The sequence below is a fragment of the Gossypium raimondii genome, chromosome 11 (assembly GCF_025698545.1).
Source record: "Gossypium raimondii isolate GPD5lz chromosome 11, ASM2569854v1, whole genome shotgun sequence".
Taxonomy (NCBI): domain Eukaryota; kingdom Viridiplantae; phylum Streptophyta; class Magnoliopsida; order Malvales; family Malvaceae; genus Gossypium; species Gossypium raimondii.
Genome location: NC_068575.1, coordinates 30,402,050 through 30,417,808, shown reverse-complemented (window position 1 = coordinate 30,417,808; position 15,759 = coordinate 30,402,050). Strand labels below are relative to the sequence as shown.

Genomic DNA, 15,759 nt, shown 5'->3' with positions numbered 1-15,759 from the left:
CTAAGTTAGTCGGTATGGAGCAAAATGAAGATGTTAATGCATTTGATGAAGAATACGGGGCTGAAGAACCGCGGATGGTGGCTCCAATATCATACGTTGATAGTGAATCAACTATGGGTGGGTTGGGTATCGACCTGAATATTACACCCGATGTTGACATGGTTGGTGGTGAAGAAGAAGGTGGTGGCAATCATTGGGATGAAGAGGTCGATAGTGACGTTGATCCCGATGTGGACGATGTACCTGATGATATTGACGATGAAGATGTCAACAACGATGAAGGCATTAACGCTTCTTCGGTCAGGGAGCAGATGCGGCATATTGTGATACACAATAATCTTGGGCCACACATGTCACTCATAGACCCTGACGCAACGTATGTAGCTAAGTTTCCGAAGTACCCTGAAATAGTTCATTCTCATGGGCTGGCCGTAACATCTGATGATGATGAGTTATTCATAGGCCAGAGATTCAGCTGTAAAGAAGAGTGCGTATATGCCATTAAACGGTACAGCATGAAAATATCGGTGGATTATAAAGTCTCCGTGTCTACTCTGACAACATATGTTGGGGAGTGTTGGAAGGCAGCGGAAGGCTGCAATTGGCGAGTACGAGCTGCATTCATTAGAAGTTCACAGATGTGGGAGATACGAAAATTTGTTGGTCCTCATACATGCACATCAACACGTATGACAGAAGATCATAGAAAACTTGATTCGAAAACTATTTGTACGTGTATCATGCCAATGGTGAAGGACATGCCGACCATTAAAGTTTCGGTACTCATTGCGGAAATGCAAGCACGATTCCAGTATCGAGTCTCATATCGGAAGGCATGGATAGCTAAACAGATGGCGACGGAGCAACTGTATGGGGATTACGATTCGTCGTATAACGAGCTTCAAGGTTGGATAGCTGCTATGCGGGAGTACGTACCGGGGACTGTGATTGAGTTGCAGACATGTAATAGCCCGAATTTGGGCCTAGTCGAAATAGTGGTTTCGGGACCACAAATGTAATATTTTGAAAATTCCTACAGTAAGATATTATCCTTGGTATAGTAAAATAAGGAAATAAAGTAACAAAAAGGGAAATTTTGAGTTATGCCAACATTGAGAAGTATATTATGACATATTAATGCAAGGAAGGATTAAATCGCAAAAGTGAGAAAATTATTGTTGCCCAAGAGTAAATACTCAAAATTTGAGGGGTTAAAGTGTAAATATGAAAAATTTGAAGGACCAAAGGTGTAAATATTTTAAGGGTGGAATGATATAGAAACTAAGGAAAATGGAGGAGTTAGGACCAAATTGAATAAGATAAGAATTATGAGGGACTAAATCATAATTTTACCAAATTAAGTGTGACTCAATGATGGAATTTTAAAAGATTATGAAGGGCAAAATGGTCAATTAGAAGAGAGAGAAATCTAGAAGGCAATGATGATGTTGGTGATATTTTAGATTAATTAAATAAATAAATATTAGTTTATTAATATTTTAATATGATTTTAAATGATATTTTATTAATTTATTATTATTCTATTTAGTATATATATGAAAGGAAAGATGAGGAATTATCATCTTCTTCCCCATGCAACCAACGTATGAAGAGGAAAGAAAGAAAGAAACTTTCTTTTCTTTACAATTTGGTCCTTTATAAAAAATTCACCATTTTCACTTGGAAATCAAAAGAATTTCTATATCCATCAAGAGAGAAAGATAACAAGGAGACTATGGGGAGCTATAATATCAAGTTAGATTCAAGAAATAGAAGCTGGAGGAGAGAAAATCAAGTTAAAGATTGAAATCAATTGAGCAAGGTAAGAACATCAAGATTTCAATATATTTTGAGTATGATATTATTGAAAAGGTATGAAATTGATGTTAATTTTGAGTTTTATTATATAAAGTTTTATGTTCTTGGTATGTTAGTGAAGAGAAAATAAGAGAAAGTGATGAGAAATAGTGTAGAGAAAGAAAATAAGAGTGTTATAAACTTAGTAATCAATATTTTGCACTAAAACAATTTGGACAGCAGCAGTAGGTTAACTTTGAAAAATCACCAAAATTGTGGGAATTGAATTAGAAGATGAATAAAATATGAAATTAAATCTTATTGAGTTTAGTTTCTCATAGAAGAAACATTGTAAGCAATAGAATTGTAAATCATTAGATATAATAAATTTTGTGAGACAATGTCAGAATGATTTCAGGTTCCCTGTTCTGACTTTGGAAAATCATCAAAATTGAAGAAAAATAATTATGAGTTATAATTTATATTATTAGAATCCTTAATGAATCTGATTTCAAATTAAATAAATGGAAACATCATCCAAATTCTGTACAATTAGATAATTCATTTTTAGTGAAGAGTGGTCGGAACTGTCAGACAGCAAAATAGAGGAAACTTTAAAGAATAAACTGTACTATTTGGCTGGACCAAAAATTCTGAAAATTTTATGGAAAGAAGATATGTAAGTCTAGTTTCAGGGAAAATTAACGGATCTTAATTTGGATTTCTGTATCTCAAGATATAAATGATTTAGTGACTATGACTCAAATGGACAACTTTGAATAAATTTATAAGAAAATAGTGAAATTATAGACAATGTTACTTATAAGCAAGTTATGTAAATTAAGGATGTGGAATGGAGAGGAGGAGGAGGAAAATAAATTTATGAATATTATGCTAGCATGAATTTGCATTTCAAATGGTTAATTTGCATGATTTGGGCTCGAGGACTAAATTGAATAAAAGTAAAAATTTAAGGGCAATTTTGGAAAAATGTCAAAAATGACCAAATTGCATGAAATGAATTGTTTCATTATTTGAATTACTAAACTGAATGAAATATTAATTTAGATCAAGATTGGGTGGAAATTCGAGAAAAAAAAGAAAATTTTCAAAATGTCCCTGAATTTTGGTATTTCTGCAATTTAGCCTGGTAAGTTCGTATGAACTATATTTTGTATAATTTTAATTAAATTGAATGCTATTTGGTAATGAATATTATATATATATATGTGTGTTTGGAATTGAATTATTATTGGATGTTTTGATATGATTATCGGAAGCTCGATTGGGTTGGAAGCTTGTTGGAGATATATCCCATTATCTATTGGTTCTATCGGAAATTTTGGATGATTTGATTCTGGTTTTTGTATAAGTTAAATTGGTTAATGATTATCTCATAAATGTTTTGATTTTGATTGGTTATAAATATGAATGTTTGATGAAATGAAATGTCGGAAAATTAATTTGTAAACTCCGGTAATGCTCTATAACCCTATTCTGGGGAAGGATACGAGTTAGGGGTGTTACAAGACAAGTCCATATTACGGCCCGGATGACCAGTTACAGCCGACAAAAAGGATTTTCCATCGGATGTTCTGGACGTTCGATCCATGTGTGCGGGCATTTCCCCACTGCAAGCCACTTGTGCAGGTGGATGGGACCTAGCTGTATGGAAAATATACACAGATACTGCTTCTTGCAGTTGCTCAAGACGCTAACAGAAACGTGCTCCCGATAGCATTTGCTATCGTAGATAAAGAGAACATGGAGTCTTGGGAATTCTTGCTCACAAATCTGTGGAGGTATGTTATTAGAAACGATAACATTTGCATCATCTCCGATAAAGGGAAGGGTTTAATTGCAGCTATTAGGCGTTCCGGTGTGCCGTGGAGATCCGTTTACTGCATTCTTCACATTGCGTCTAACTTCCATAAAGATTATAAGAATGCAGACTGGAAGAGACAAGTCGTGGCAATAGGTAAATGATAACCTTATCTTTTCAATATAAGTTGTAATGTTTGATGTTATCGACTTACTAGAAATTATTCTTCGTATGTAGCGTACGAGTTAGAGCCACATATTTTTCGACAAAAAATGATCCGACTTGAGAGTGACATGGAGGGGCAGACAAACACATCTTTCCGACAATGGTTGAGCACAATGGAGCCGTGACAGTGGGCTCAAAATTTTGACGAGGGCTTTCGTTATGGCCACATGACCACAAACTTAGTCGAGGGGATCAACGCTGTCTTGTTGAAAACACGTCATCTTCCAATTGCATCGGTATTTTCTGCTACTTTCTACAGGCTGGCTACTTTGATGCCAAGAATGGGTCAGCAACAAGTCGACCAGATTCAGGCGGGACATGTGTTTGTCGAACATATCCGGGATGTAATGGTCGTAAACCGTCGGTTGGCGAGGTCAATGAACGTGGAAATATATTCACGACGACTGGAAACGTTTTGAGTTACTGAGATCATTGGTCGTCGACCTAGGTCCTACGGAGTTGATCTTCGGAACAGACGGTGCGAGTACAGGAAGTTTGAAACACTTCATTATCCATGTGCACATGTCGTGGCAGCGTGTGCTAAAGTCAACCTTGATGCTGAACAATATGTCGATGATGTGTACACGCTGGAGCGCACATTGCATGTCTGGGAGAATGGGTTCCCCGTCCTGCTGGACCTATCTACGTGGGAGGTGCCGCCGATCACTTTCGAGCTTGTCCCAGACAGAGGGCTACGGAGGAATCCAAGGGGTCGTCCGCAGTCAAGCAGAATCCGTAATGAGATGGACATTAGGAGAAATCGTGAAAGCGTTGTGGAATATCTGAGTTAAGTGGCATAGCGGAAGAAATGCCCTAACCAAACTTTCATGTTAGGCGTCGTCGGGATCGGGTCGAAATTGAGCTAATCTTGTAAAATTTTATGTATATTGTTATAAAAGGTAATTTTATTAATAATAAAATTTTTATTAACTAATGCTTACGCTTAAATTGTATCCAAATTGTTTGCGATTAAGTTATAAAATACCATGTGTGCATTTGGAATTATTAAGATTATATCGAAAATAGAGGCATTCATAATTCGATTGAGCTTTAATATAATGAAAAAATAGAATAATGGATATTTATACATAAAATTCAGAAGTAAGCAATAACTAAAATACAAATATTAAATTTATACAAAAAGTACCCTAAACCCCTAAAATTGATGGTTCGATGGTGTTGTCCGGAGGGTATACCTACGCGGAGGTCGACGCTCACGACCTGGGTGACGACTAACATCCTCATCGTCCACAGATGGGGGCGTGGAAAACTTAGAGGAAAAGTCCTGTTGCTCGTTCACCACCGATGAACTTGAACCACCATCATGAGTCCCATAATGCTGCGGATACGTGTTGGACGGGCCGGGCATGCCGTACTGCGGCCGGGGGGATCCAAACAGTTCAAACTCGTAGGCGTATTCGCCCTCTGCGAAGCTCGGATAATATCCACCGCCTACCAAATCCGGACGATAGCCATGTGAATCCACATTTGACTGTGATTGTCCGGGATCTGGCTGGGGGTCCTGCTCGGGCTCTACCTGTTGCGGAGAATAATATGCCGTCGGATTCGGATCCAGCACGCTCGCTGCATTCGATCCCCAAACTTGCTGCACGTAGGGGGGATTACAGTCGATTGCCCTCCAAGTAAATACGGCTTTCCGCAGCTATGGTACCATTGTGCATACTCCAATGATGGTTGCAGGTCGGTAGCCATAACCATCTGAGGAATTCGGCGTAATCGATCGTTCCACAATGCGACGTATTTTCGGTGCTTAATTCCCCAGTCCAATTGAACTTTTCCTCTCTTTGTCAAGCCGTGATCATCCCCCAACTGGCACGGCGGGTCCGGGATAGGTTGGATGCAACCAAACTGCCGAAGCACCCGATCGCCGTGATACCACTCGACGACGTTGAAATTTATAATTGGTGTGTTAGTACACCATATGTGGGAATCAACGAGTGCGGATAAGGGTACAACATTTGTAATTTCTGGCCTCCGGTATGGCATCCATATAAACTGCATGAGTAATAACATTGTAACGAGTTCGACTGATAACGTGTGAGTAAGATATAGAAATAGAATAGATGTCACAAATATTAGAATAGCAGCGTACCCCTTCCTGGGCATGCTATTCAATCCTGAGGCGGTATATTGGGACATCACTCGGCTTCCCAATGCCTGGACGGGTCGTCCACCTACAAAAAATAGTATAGGGTTTAGGGTTGGTAACATTACCATATATATGATGACTACAAATAATGACAATTTATATTTTATCACCTGAGTGGCAGTGGATACAGATAGGGTTGATGACTAACGCGTGCCAAAAACGGCATCCGATAAAGCGCCCATGACTGCAGCAGTATGAGGCATCCGCCGATGTCTTTAACTTGCGGCTCTATCGCCCAACAAAGCTCCCGGTACAGCGTTGCTAGAACGGCGAAACCCCAGCCGTACGACCTAGCAGTGGAGAAATCAGCTAGCAGGGGCAAGTACGAAAAATGCACACTGTCGCCATTTGCATCAGGCATGAGTACTGCCCCTATTATATGCATGATGTACGTTCGAGCAGCGCACATCAACTCACCTTCAATGGCGGCCGCTGATAATCCACATATTTTGGCTTTTAGCCATGTAAATTTTATGCCGGAAAAATATTTATCACCATCCTCTGGTGACTCTCCTAGGAGTTGATAGCAAACTGCAGCCGGATCGGTGAATGAAGATACTCCCGTTACGAGACTCCCGTCAATTGGGAGCCCAAGCTGCACTGCAACATCCTCCAAGGTCACCGTGCACTCCCCGCACGGAAAATGGAAAGTATTGGTCTCCGGACGCCACCGCTCCACTAGCGTAGATAATAAATCAAACCGCAAGTCGGAGGACCGGATCAATACTACTGACCATATCCGGCTAGCTCCAGGTACGGCATAAATCGTGCATCCGGAGCTATCTTTAAAACACTCACACGGCCCCTTAATACTCGGAACGAGTCCTGATAGTGTAAAATTACAAGAAAAAATATTACGATAACATAATTTATTTGTATATCTGCGTATATCGTTTTAAATAAATAGAACTCTGATTAACAAATAATAAATCATACCGCGTTATTAGCGCATCGGATATATGTCTAATATCGCCCAGTATCAATCGAGCCATTGCGATGCACGCAAGTTGAAAAAAAGTTAGTAAAAAATCTTACTTGACCATTTATTCGTATTTTTTCTCCGCATTTTATTACTTTAAAAATATCATAATTTCTAATTTTATAATTTTACATTATTTCATGCATAATGTTTGAAATTTATTACTCTAGTGTGTTATTTAAATTAATTTGGTGTAAAAAATAACCCTTACCCCCGCCCATTTGTTCAGTATTATTTTCTCGATTTTATTACTTTAGATAAAAATATATTATTCTCGTATTTTATTATTTTATATTATTTCATACATTTTCTTTGAAATATTTTGTATTAATTATTTCTGAATTTTATAAAAGTTAGTAATACACTCTTACTTACGCCATTTGTTCGTATTTTTCTCCGCATTTTATTACTTTAAAAATATCATAAACTTAGTCTTTTATAATTTTACATTATTTCATTGCATCATGTTTGAAATTTATTAATTTAGTGTGTTAATGGGGAATAAAAGAAAATAATAAATAAGGAGGGATTAAAAGGTAATTAGCCACATATTTGTGCCGCCTTTTTTTTTCCCTCCATCACCCTTTTTGTTTTCCTCTATTATTTTGGTAAATAAAGAAAAAGTTTATAATATTTTGGTATTTTTTTGTAATATTTTGCTAAAAAACCCGCAATAAACCCTTTCCCCTGCCCTTTAGTCGTATTATTATTTTCCGTTTTTATTACTTTCAATAAAACTATATTATTTTCGTATTTTATTATTTTATATTATTTCATACATTTTGTTTCAATTATTTGTATAAATTATTTCTGAATTTTTAAAAAATTTACTAATACACTCTTACTTGACCATTTGTTCGTATTTTTTATCCGCATTTTATTTTTTTAAAATATCGTAATTTTTATTTTATAATTTTACATTATTTCAATCTATTACATGTGCATTTTCACATTTTTCCGCATTTTATTATTTTCGATAAATATGCAATTCTGTTTTTTCTTTTAAGTATTTTATGTTTTCTTAAACATACTTCTTTCTCATTTTACTTTTAATGCTATTTTCCTAAAATTTTAATTTCAAATTCTAAGTAAATTTCATAAAAAATCCTAATCAACATACAATGTACATACCATTATTTTTCATTCTAAATATATTTCATAAAATATATATGCTAAATAAAATAATAAAATAACTATAATGTACATAACATAAATTTTAAATACACAAATATTACAAAAAATTAAATTTATATATAAAATTACTTTTTTTCTTTTTTTCCTTCCTTCCCTCTTCTTCTTCTTTTTTCTCTTCTCCTTTCCTTTTCTTTCCTTCTTTCTTTCTTTTTTCTTCTCTTTTCCTTTTCTTCTTCTTCTTTCTTTCTTTTTTTCTCTTCTCCTTTCCTTTTTTTTCCTTCTTTTTCTTTCTTTCCTCTTCTTTCTTTCTTTCTTTCTTTCTTTCCCTCTCCTTCTGCCCCCCCACCACCGACCCGCCCTATTATTAAGTGGTGCCGCCAATGGTATTGGCACCATTGGTGCCGTCACATCGGTCAGATTTTTTTGTAGGTTTTTTTTGTTTTTTTATATATTTTGGTAAATAAAAAATTATATATATTTTAGTAAATAAAAAAATTATAATATTTTGATAAATTTTTATTTTTTTATAATATTTTTTGTAAAAAACCCATTTATTAACAATGGCTTGTAGTGGAATCTGTGCTTTCTATACCGATAACCCTTTTATCTATGGAGTTTTCTATTGTATCAATGATGTACATATTACGTAACATTGAGCAAAGCACAACAATCCGTAGGTTACAATCTGAATCTTCATTTAGTTCATTTAAACAGCTTCAGTACATTTTTGCTTATGTATGAGAAAGATTTTGATATGACAAAATATGCATAACAAGGGGTGCTTGCACATTATTTGAAAAGTGTCATTTTATTAAATGAAAGCAGGTCAAATGGCTAATCCCACACTAAAATTACAACAATGTAGGAAAGATCATCCCTGCTGTTCCTCTTAAAAGAAGCTTTGCTGTGGACGGAGCATCGTTCCTAATAGCATCCACCATTTCTTGGTTCTCATTAATTGTTAGAAGTTGGCTTACATGCAGCCCTTCGGATCGGGCCATGCAGTTAGCAGCTGAAGCACATGCAGCTGTCATTTTGCTGTTTTGATAATGTTTTGTTGCTTAGTTACAATTGAACGAAGTTTGTAATGAATTTGTTGTAATTTGGTGCTGATAGATTTGCTAAATCAGCTTAACCAAGTGTGCAAGCAATGTTTTATAAGTTTCAAGACATTGTTAATGGAGTTAGGTGTGTTTAGGTGACACTTTCTTCCTTTTGACAAGTTAATTACTTGTTATATGTAATGTTTTGTTTTTTTCATATATGATGATGAATCATTCAACAAATTTTCTCCTTATTTTTCTGGTTTAAGCTAAGCAATCTGTTCTTGTTCTTCTAGCTCGATTTTTTTGTTTGTTCAGCAAGTCACTATAGCTTAAAGCTTAAGACTTTGCTGTAATTGCTTAATTTTGATTCTCAACTCCAACAGTCATTACATGCAACTAGTTTGAAGAAAATAATTCAATCAGATCAACATATGTATATCCAATATGAAATTTTATATACTTTTAATAAATAATAATTTTTTGAGTTTTTATACATTTGGAATATATATTAGAATTTTATTATATTTTTAATATAATTTTTTATAAGTTTTGATTTTCTTTTTTTAGTTTCACTCTCACCCAAAATGAATTTAGACATAAAGTTATTTAAATTTATTTTATATATGCACATTTTAATTATTTTAAAAAATTATTTTAATTTTGTTGATCAGACACATCAATATACTGTCACGTGATAATTTTTGCTGGCTTCTATTTAACTTATGGTTTCCATTAACGAAAGAGACGAATAGTAAATTTCCTCAGACACGAAGTGAATAGTGTAGGTCCCATACTAAAGCTGAGGGATCCGGGATGACTAATTATCAATACACTTGAATGAATTTGAAAAGATGATTATGGGCTCCTCTGAGATAGCATGTCATTATGACACGTGTCTAAGTCTAGATATGACAAATCTCCAGTTTATTTATCTTCTTTAAAGTATAAAGTAAAAATCAAAATGGAAAATTAAAAATATTTTTATTTATCTTCTTTAAAGTATAAAGTAAAAATCAAAATGGAAAATTAAAAATGTTTTCTAAATTTAACAACCATTAAGAGTTGAAGCCAGAAAATTGGATGAGGACACGTTGTCCCGGTTTAGGTAATTTTTTAGAAAAAGTAGATGGTTTGATATCTCCCAACTCTTTCGAGCCAATGGCTGATGGTAACCAGCATTAAGAGAAAAAGATTTGAAATCTAGAAAATTTTGGGTTTTATTAATTTTTTTCATATGTTTATAATTTCTTTTATATTTTTATAATATTTTTAGTTTTAATGTGTTTAATAGTTTTTCTTATAATTTTATAATATGCTATATTTTTCGTAATCATATAGTTTTTATAATTTCCTATTAATATTTATTTTTATGTTTTGTACAATTTCTATAATTTTTATGATTTTTAAGAAATTTAAAGAGGATATATATATTTTGCCATGTGGCACATTCTTGACATGCCACATGGTGAAGTAACCACCATTAAGGGCTTATACAGAACTTGATAATTCAAGAGATTAATTGATTTTTTACATTCAGTTAAGGGCACATTTGAGCATTATTTTCGATTATGGTTGAATTGATTATTAAATTATTTTAGATGAGTTTTGTTATATTAAGCTTCAAAATTGGGCTAATATTTGGATTATTTCTAATTTCATGCGAACAGGAGATTAAAAGTTTGTATTTAGGTTAATATGCCCTAAATTTTCTTCTGATATGGAATGTAGTATATGTATAAAGAAAATGTCGAATTTTCTATTCTGCCATATATTGATGTAACCAAAGCTTCAACATTATTTAATTTACACATGTCATTATATGATAAGTTTTAGATTTTGAATATAATTTTTACCGTTTAATTTTCAATAAATAAGTTTTAGTTTTTCTTTTAAGTTTTTTGAAGTTTTGTTTATTTCTTAAAATAGAAATAAAAAGAAATTTATCAAATTTAATCAACATGTAAAATTATATTCAAAATTCAAAACCACGACATATTTCATTCATTGTTGTGAATGCAATGTGTAAATTAAACAATGTTATAGCCTTTGGGTACATTCATACACAGCAGAAATAGTACAGGTATCAAATTGGGCTTATAGGTACCGCATTGTACATGAGATGAAAGTTGAGGGGTCAAATGAGATTATTAAAAAGATAGACGTTGATTGCCAACAACTCTTATTCCACTTCCAGCGTCTGTATCTCATTTCTCCATTTGAGTTGTTTTCCTTTTTCAATTAAGGTTCCTTTTGATTTGTTTTTCCATTTATAGTTAACACGCCTGCTAGCCATTCAATTGCAATGGCTCTTCCTCCCGTTTTAAACACCCTTTCATCCCAACCCCACACCCACAGCAAAACCCAAACGACTTGGCCGCCGCAGTGGGTTCCATCGGCAGATTTTCTCGGGGTGAAGACCTGAAGCCTTATTTGTACTTTGCTGAAGGGTGTAAGAACGGCAGTAGCTGTAAGTTCGTTCATGGAGATACAGCTACTACCGTTCTTACAAAACCCTCCAGCATGGTGGAAATTCAACAGCATTTTGTCCGCCTTTGAATGAAAACGAGAGATATTACTTGGAGGAGCTGAATCAGATTTTCCATCAGATGTATATGTTTGGGGGCTTGCTATATTTTATTGCATTTGATAATGTAGCTATCATTTACAAGCAACATCCGAGATACACAAGGTAAACTTCTTCTCATTAGATTTACCTTCCTAACGTTTAAAGACAAAGGTACCAATGCCATTGTACGCTGTAATAATAATAGGTAGAAGTGGAGCAACATAATATATGTAGTGGATCAGCGGCTTTAATGTGTATTTTTTATCATTTCAACTAAAACTTAGCTCATTTTTTACTTTTATATAAATTAATTTTTTACCAACATCATAACCTAGTTAGTTATAATGTACCGTTGCGTGCATCTATTGTAACTGTCTATGAGAAGATGCATGCAAACACTTATCAAATGATAGTTGTAAGATTTAAACCGACATAAGCCTGCGGGTATTTTTGATAAAGCAATAGAACCAAAAGCATAATAAAAACATAAAAAGAAAACAAAAATCACAGAGCAAAGGGTTTCCAGAGTAGCAGCCAATATTTCTCTTTGTAGTCCATGTCTTGAAGTATTTTCAAGACCCAAACTTAACCCAATGGAGCCTATAATGCTGTAGGTACAAAACACCCTCTTTATGAGATTATGTCCTAGGTGGACCCACTTAACTCCACTCGTTAAGCAAGGGATAAAGTGGGTAGTGGATTAGGATGCAAGATCCTTTTATATGGGTGGAGAGTGTTAACGAGGACAAAGTAGACGGCACTTCCAAATGGCAACTCCGGTGAAAGTGCATGGCCCCCCATTGTCTACTGCTGTGTCTAGGGTCTTAGCTTGTCTCATTGAGAAAGATGTTCAATTCCAGCTTATTCCCGTTAACATGTCCAAGGGCGAGCACAAAAGTCCTGATTTCCTCAAGATCCAGGTACATACATATATGAATGAATTATCTGCTTCCTGAAATTGAACTAAACTACTTTAATTCATGGCTTCGACAGCCCTTTGGTCAAGTACCGGCATTTCAAGACGAAAGCACCTCCCTGTTTGGTAATCAATCATTCCCAAACTTGCATTTTGTGGTTGGTACTTTTTGTTTGAGTATGGTGGCTAAGATTTTGATTTGGGAAATTGAATTTTGTAGAGTCACGGGCGATTTGTTGGTATGTATGTGAAAAGTATGCAGAGAAGGGGAACAAGGGATTGTATGGGAGCAACCCGTTGGCGAAAGCTTCAATAGATCAATGGTTGGAGGCAGAAGGGCAGAGCTTTAACCCCCCAAGCTCAGTTCTGGTATTCCAACTTGCATTTGCACCCCGAATGAAGATTAAGCAAGACCAATCCTTGATCAACCAAAACCACGATAAGCTGGCTAAAGTGCTGGAGGTGTACGAGAAAAGGCTAGGAGAAAGTCGGTTCTTGGCCGGGGATGAGTTTTCATTGGCAGATCTTTCCCACTTGCCTAACACACATTATTTGGTGAATGCTACTGATAGGGGTGAGCTATTCACTTCCAAGAAAAATGTAGGGAGGTGGTGGGCTGAGATTTCCAGCCGTGATTCCTGGAAAAAGGTCGTTGATATGCAGAAGCACAGCAGTTGATACAGCCTTGCTCTGTTAGCTCGCCTTTTCCTACATGCTACTCTTCTTGTTAAACTCTATGAGGGATTTGCTGTAATTCCTTCTTGTTATTGCCTTTGTTGTTTACTTTTGGAGATGATGACATGATTAATGTATTTGGTTTTGAGAATCCGAGATATGATAAAGCTAATTTTATTAATAATTTAGTATTAGAAGAGCTTTAAAATTTATTTAAAATGTCAACTAGAAATTAATGTTCTTGTACCACATTTACTCTGCTATGGAACATTGTGAATTTGTGGAATGAGTTGGATCAGAAAACAGGGATGCCCCAATGATTGAATGTCATCATGAATGCTTGTTCAGGCCATTGAAGACGCGGTGTTTTCTCCTCTTAGAATGTCTCCCAGAACCTTTTGAGACAATATAGAGTAAAAAAATGTACCTGCAATACACATCATAACATCTCAGGAGAAATTCTTCATGTTTATAATTTTACATGCCGCCTGCTGCTAGACATTATAGCCCCAGTAATTGTAAATGAGAGCCAAATTTCTAGATCAATTTTAAGTTAAGATTCCTCTTAACGATATTTATAAAAACCTACTCGGGATGATGGATTCCCATAATTCATTAGCATATGAATCCTATTTAAGTTGATATTTGCAAGGTCAATGGATGTTAAGGCTCCAGGGTGGGATCATAAGCAGGAAATGAGCAAAGAATGATCTAAAAAAAAAAAAAACACCATTTCCAGAAAAGTGAAGGGGCCAAATACAAAACCTGAGAATTATTTCGAACACCAAAACCCTGAAGTGCAGCGCCATCATCAAGGAGCTTCTCATTGTGGTGTGCTAGGCAGAAATTAGCCCAAACGTACCTCCTATAACCACAAAAATAAAAATTAATCTTCAAAAACAGAACTTTATAGTAAACATAATTGCTCTGAAGTTTTTTTTTTCTCTCTAATACATCAAAATGCCACCGATTAATGTGAGGGTGGTTTAAGAGCATAAACAAGATGATAAACCATGAAATGTGTCGATGACCCATCTTGGATTGCTCTAACTCGACCACTTTCTTCTTGATTGCGAGTTTCAAGTCTTTCACCGTGGCTGAATTCATCACCGCAACATCTTCAAATTCCAAGGAAAACCAATCCAAATAAGTACCGACTTTAATTTCAAACACAAATTATATGTGGCTAAAGGCCTGCCTAGCTGAGAGAGAGAGAGAGAGAGAGAGAGAGAGAGAGCATTTGAAGTGTACCGAAGGAGGTTCCATCTAATTTGAGTATAGAGATACACATGGCACTCCCCAGTTCAAGGTTGATTAGGGTATCGACATCGGACAAACTGGGTTTCTTAGGGATATCGGCGAGAATTGGATCGTCAAGGAGTGCGGTCAGTGTTGAATGTAACGCCGCTTTCTTCACGTTTTTGCTGTTGTATCCCATCACCTTCTCTTCCTCCTTCGCCCCTGACTCCATTCTTACACTATGCTGACGCTAATCGCCCAAAACCAAGCGTAAAGGGTATTGGTTGTCGATATGCTTCACTCGATTTTGGAAATTCTAAGTCAAATACTTTGATTCATGAGGATGGGCCAACCCAAGAATAAGAGGTTTGGGCTAAAACTGTTTGAGCTACTAGCCTAACCCCAATACTCTGAGCACATCTAAACATTGTAAACCACCGATTCCCAGCAGGCAAGCATTATGCTCTTCCCAGCAGACAAGCACTATCCCAACGCATGCGATGGCTTAATTGAAAATTAACCATGGCTAATTTTTAGCCAAATCACCAAAGTGTTTAATGATTTCAAGAGGATAATTTTGGTAAGGTAAAATTATACATTTAAAGAGCCATCATTTTAAGGACGAAAATGAAATATTTAATGTCTTATTTTTTAAAATTTAATATATTTTAAAGTTATTTAAGATTTACATTTTAATAATATATGGCACAATGATTTTTTCCTCCAACTTTATAAAAGAAGTTATTTTAAGTCTCTATGTCTCTTTTAGTTCTTCAAGTTACACTTTTGTCAAAAAACTTCAAAATAGATAGAAAAAGTAAACGTTTGTACTTTTTAAATTTTAAAAATATGAAAAATAGAATTTTTATACTTTTTTAGTAATTTTAATGATTTTTATTTTTAAAAATATTTGCTATATTTTTTAAAAATTTTAAATTTTAAAAATTAATTAAATCTTGATGTGTCATTCATGTGACAATCCACATGTATGCTACATCAAGAAAGTTAAAAATGTTAATTTTTTATCTATTTTGGGGTGACTTGATAAAAAACACAAGTTTAATATTTAAAAGAGATAAAAATTAATTAAATGGCTAAAATAATTCTTTTTGTAAAATTGGAAGGCCAAATAAATCATTATGCCATAATTCATTTATATTGATTTTGTCACATTTGTGTGCTCATATTAT

At 34.9% G+C, this 15,759-nt stretch overlaps 2 protein-coding genes across 3 annotated transcripts; one reads left to right on the top strand and one right to left on the bottom strand.

The window, feature by feature from the left end:
- Positions 1 to 11,565: 11,565 nt before the first annotated feature.
- Positions 11,566 to 13,514, top strand: LOC105804234 (glutathione S-transferase). The gene is made up of 4 exons (XM_012636738.2): positions 11,566 to 11,862; positions 12,354 to 12,659; positions 12,733 to 12,781; positions 12,876 to 13,514. The coding sequence occupies exons 2-4, from the start codon at positions 12,507 to 12,509 to the stop codon at positions 13,331 to 13,333; spliced, it is 660 nt and encodes a 219-aa protein (XP_012492192.1). The 5' UTR covers positions 11,566 to 11,862; positions 12,354 to 12,506; the 3' UTR covers positions 13,334 to 13,514.
- Positions 13,491 to 14,876, bottom strand: LOC105804235 (U11/U12 small nuclear ribonucleoprotein 25 kDa protein). 2 transcript variants are annotated; one of them, XM_052622985.1, is made up of 4 exons: positions 14,582 to 14,876; positions 14,343 to 14,448; positions 14,091 to 14,195; positions 13,491 to 13,757 (listed from the first exon to the last, which is right to left on the bottom strand). In XM_052622985.1, the coding sequence occupies exons 1-4, from the start codon at positions 14,799 to 14,801 to the stop codon at positions 13,661 to 13,663; spliced, it is 528 nt and encodes a 175-aa protein (XP_052478945.1). In that variant the 5' UTR covers positions 14,802 to 14,876; the 3' UTR covers positions 13,491 to 13,660. The 2 variants fall into 2 exon arrangements, with proteins under 2 accessions (XP_052478945.1, XP_012492196.1); XM_012636742.2 differs by having other exon boundaries at positions 14,096 to 14,195; positions 14,582 to 14,875.
- Between the last annotated feature and the right edge of the window lie 883 nt (positions 14,877 to 15,759).

Coding starts and splice junctions, on each gene's coding strand:
- LOC105804234 (XM_012636738.2), top strand. CDS start 12,507: ATGGCAACTCCGGTGAAAGTGCATGGCCCCCCATTGTCTACTGCTGTG. Junction 12,660..12,732: donor CTGATTTCCTCAAGATCCAG/GTACATACATAT, acceptor TGGCTTCGACAG/CCCTTTGGTCAAGTACCGGC. Junction 12,782..12,875: donor CGAAAGCACCTCCCTGTTTG/GTAATCAATCAT, acceptor TGAATTTTGTAG/AGTCACGGGCGATTTGTTGG.
- LOC105804235 (XM_052622985.1), bottom strand. CDS start 14,801: ATGGAGTCAGGGGCGAAGGAGGAAGAGAAGGTGATGGGATACAACAGC. Junction 14,449..14,581: donor ATTAGATGGAACCTCCTTCG/GTACACTTCAAA, acceptor TGGAATTTGAAG/ATGTTGCGGTGATGAATTCA. Junction 14,196..14,342: donor GGTCATCGACACATTTCATG/GTTTATCATCTT, acceptor TTGTGGTTATAG/GAGGTACGTTTGGGCTAATT.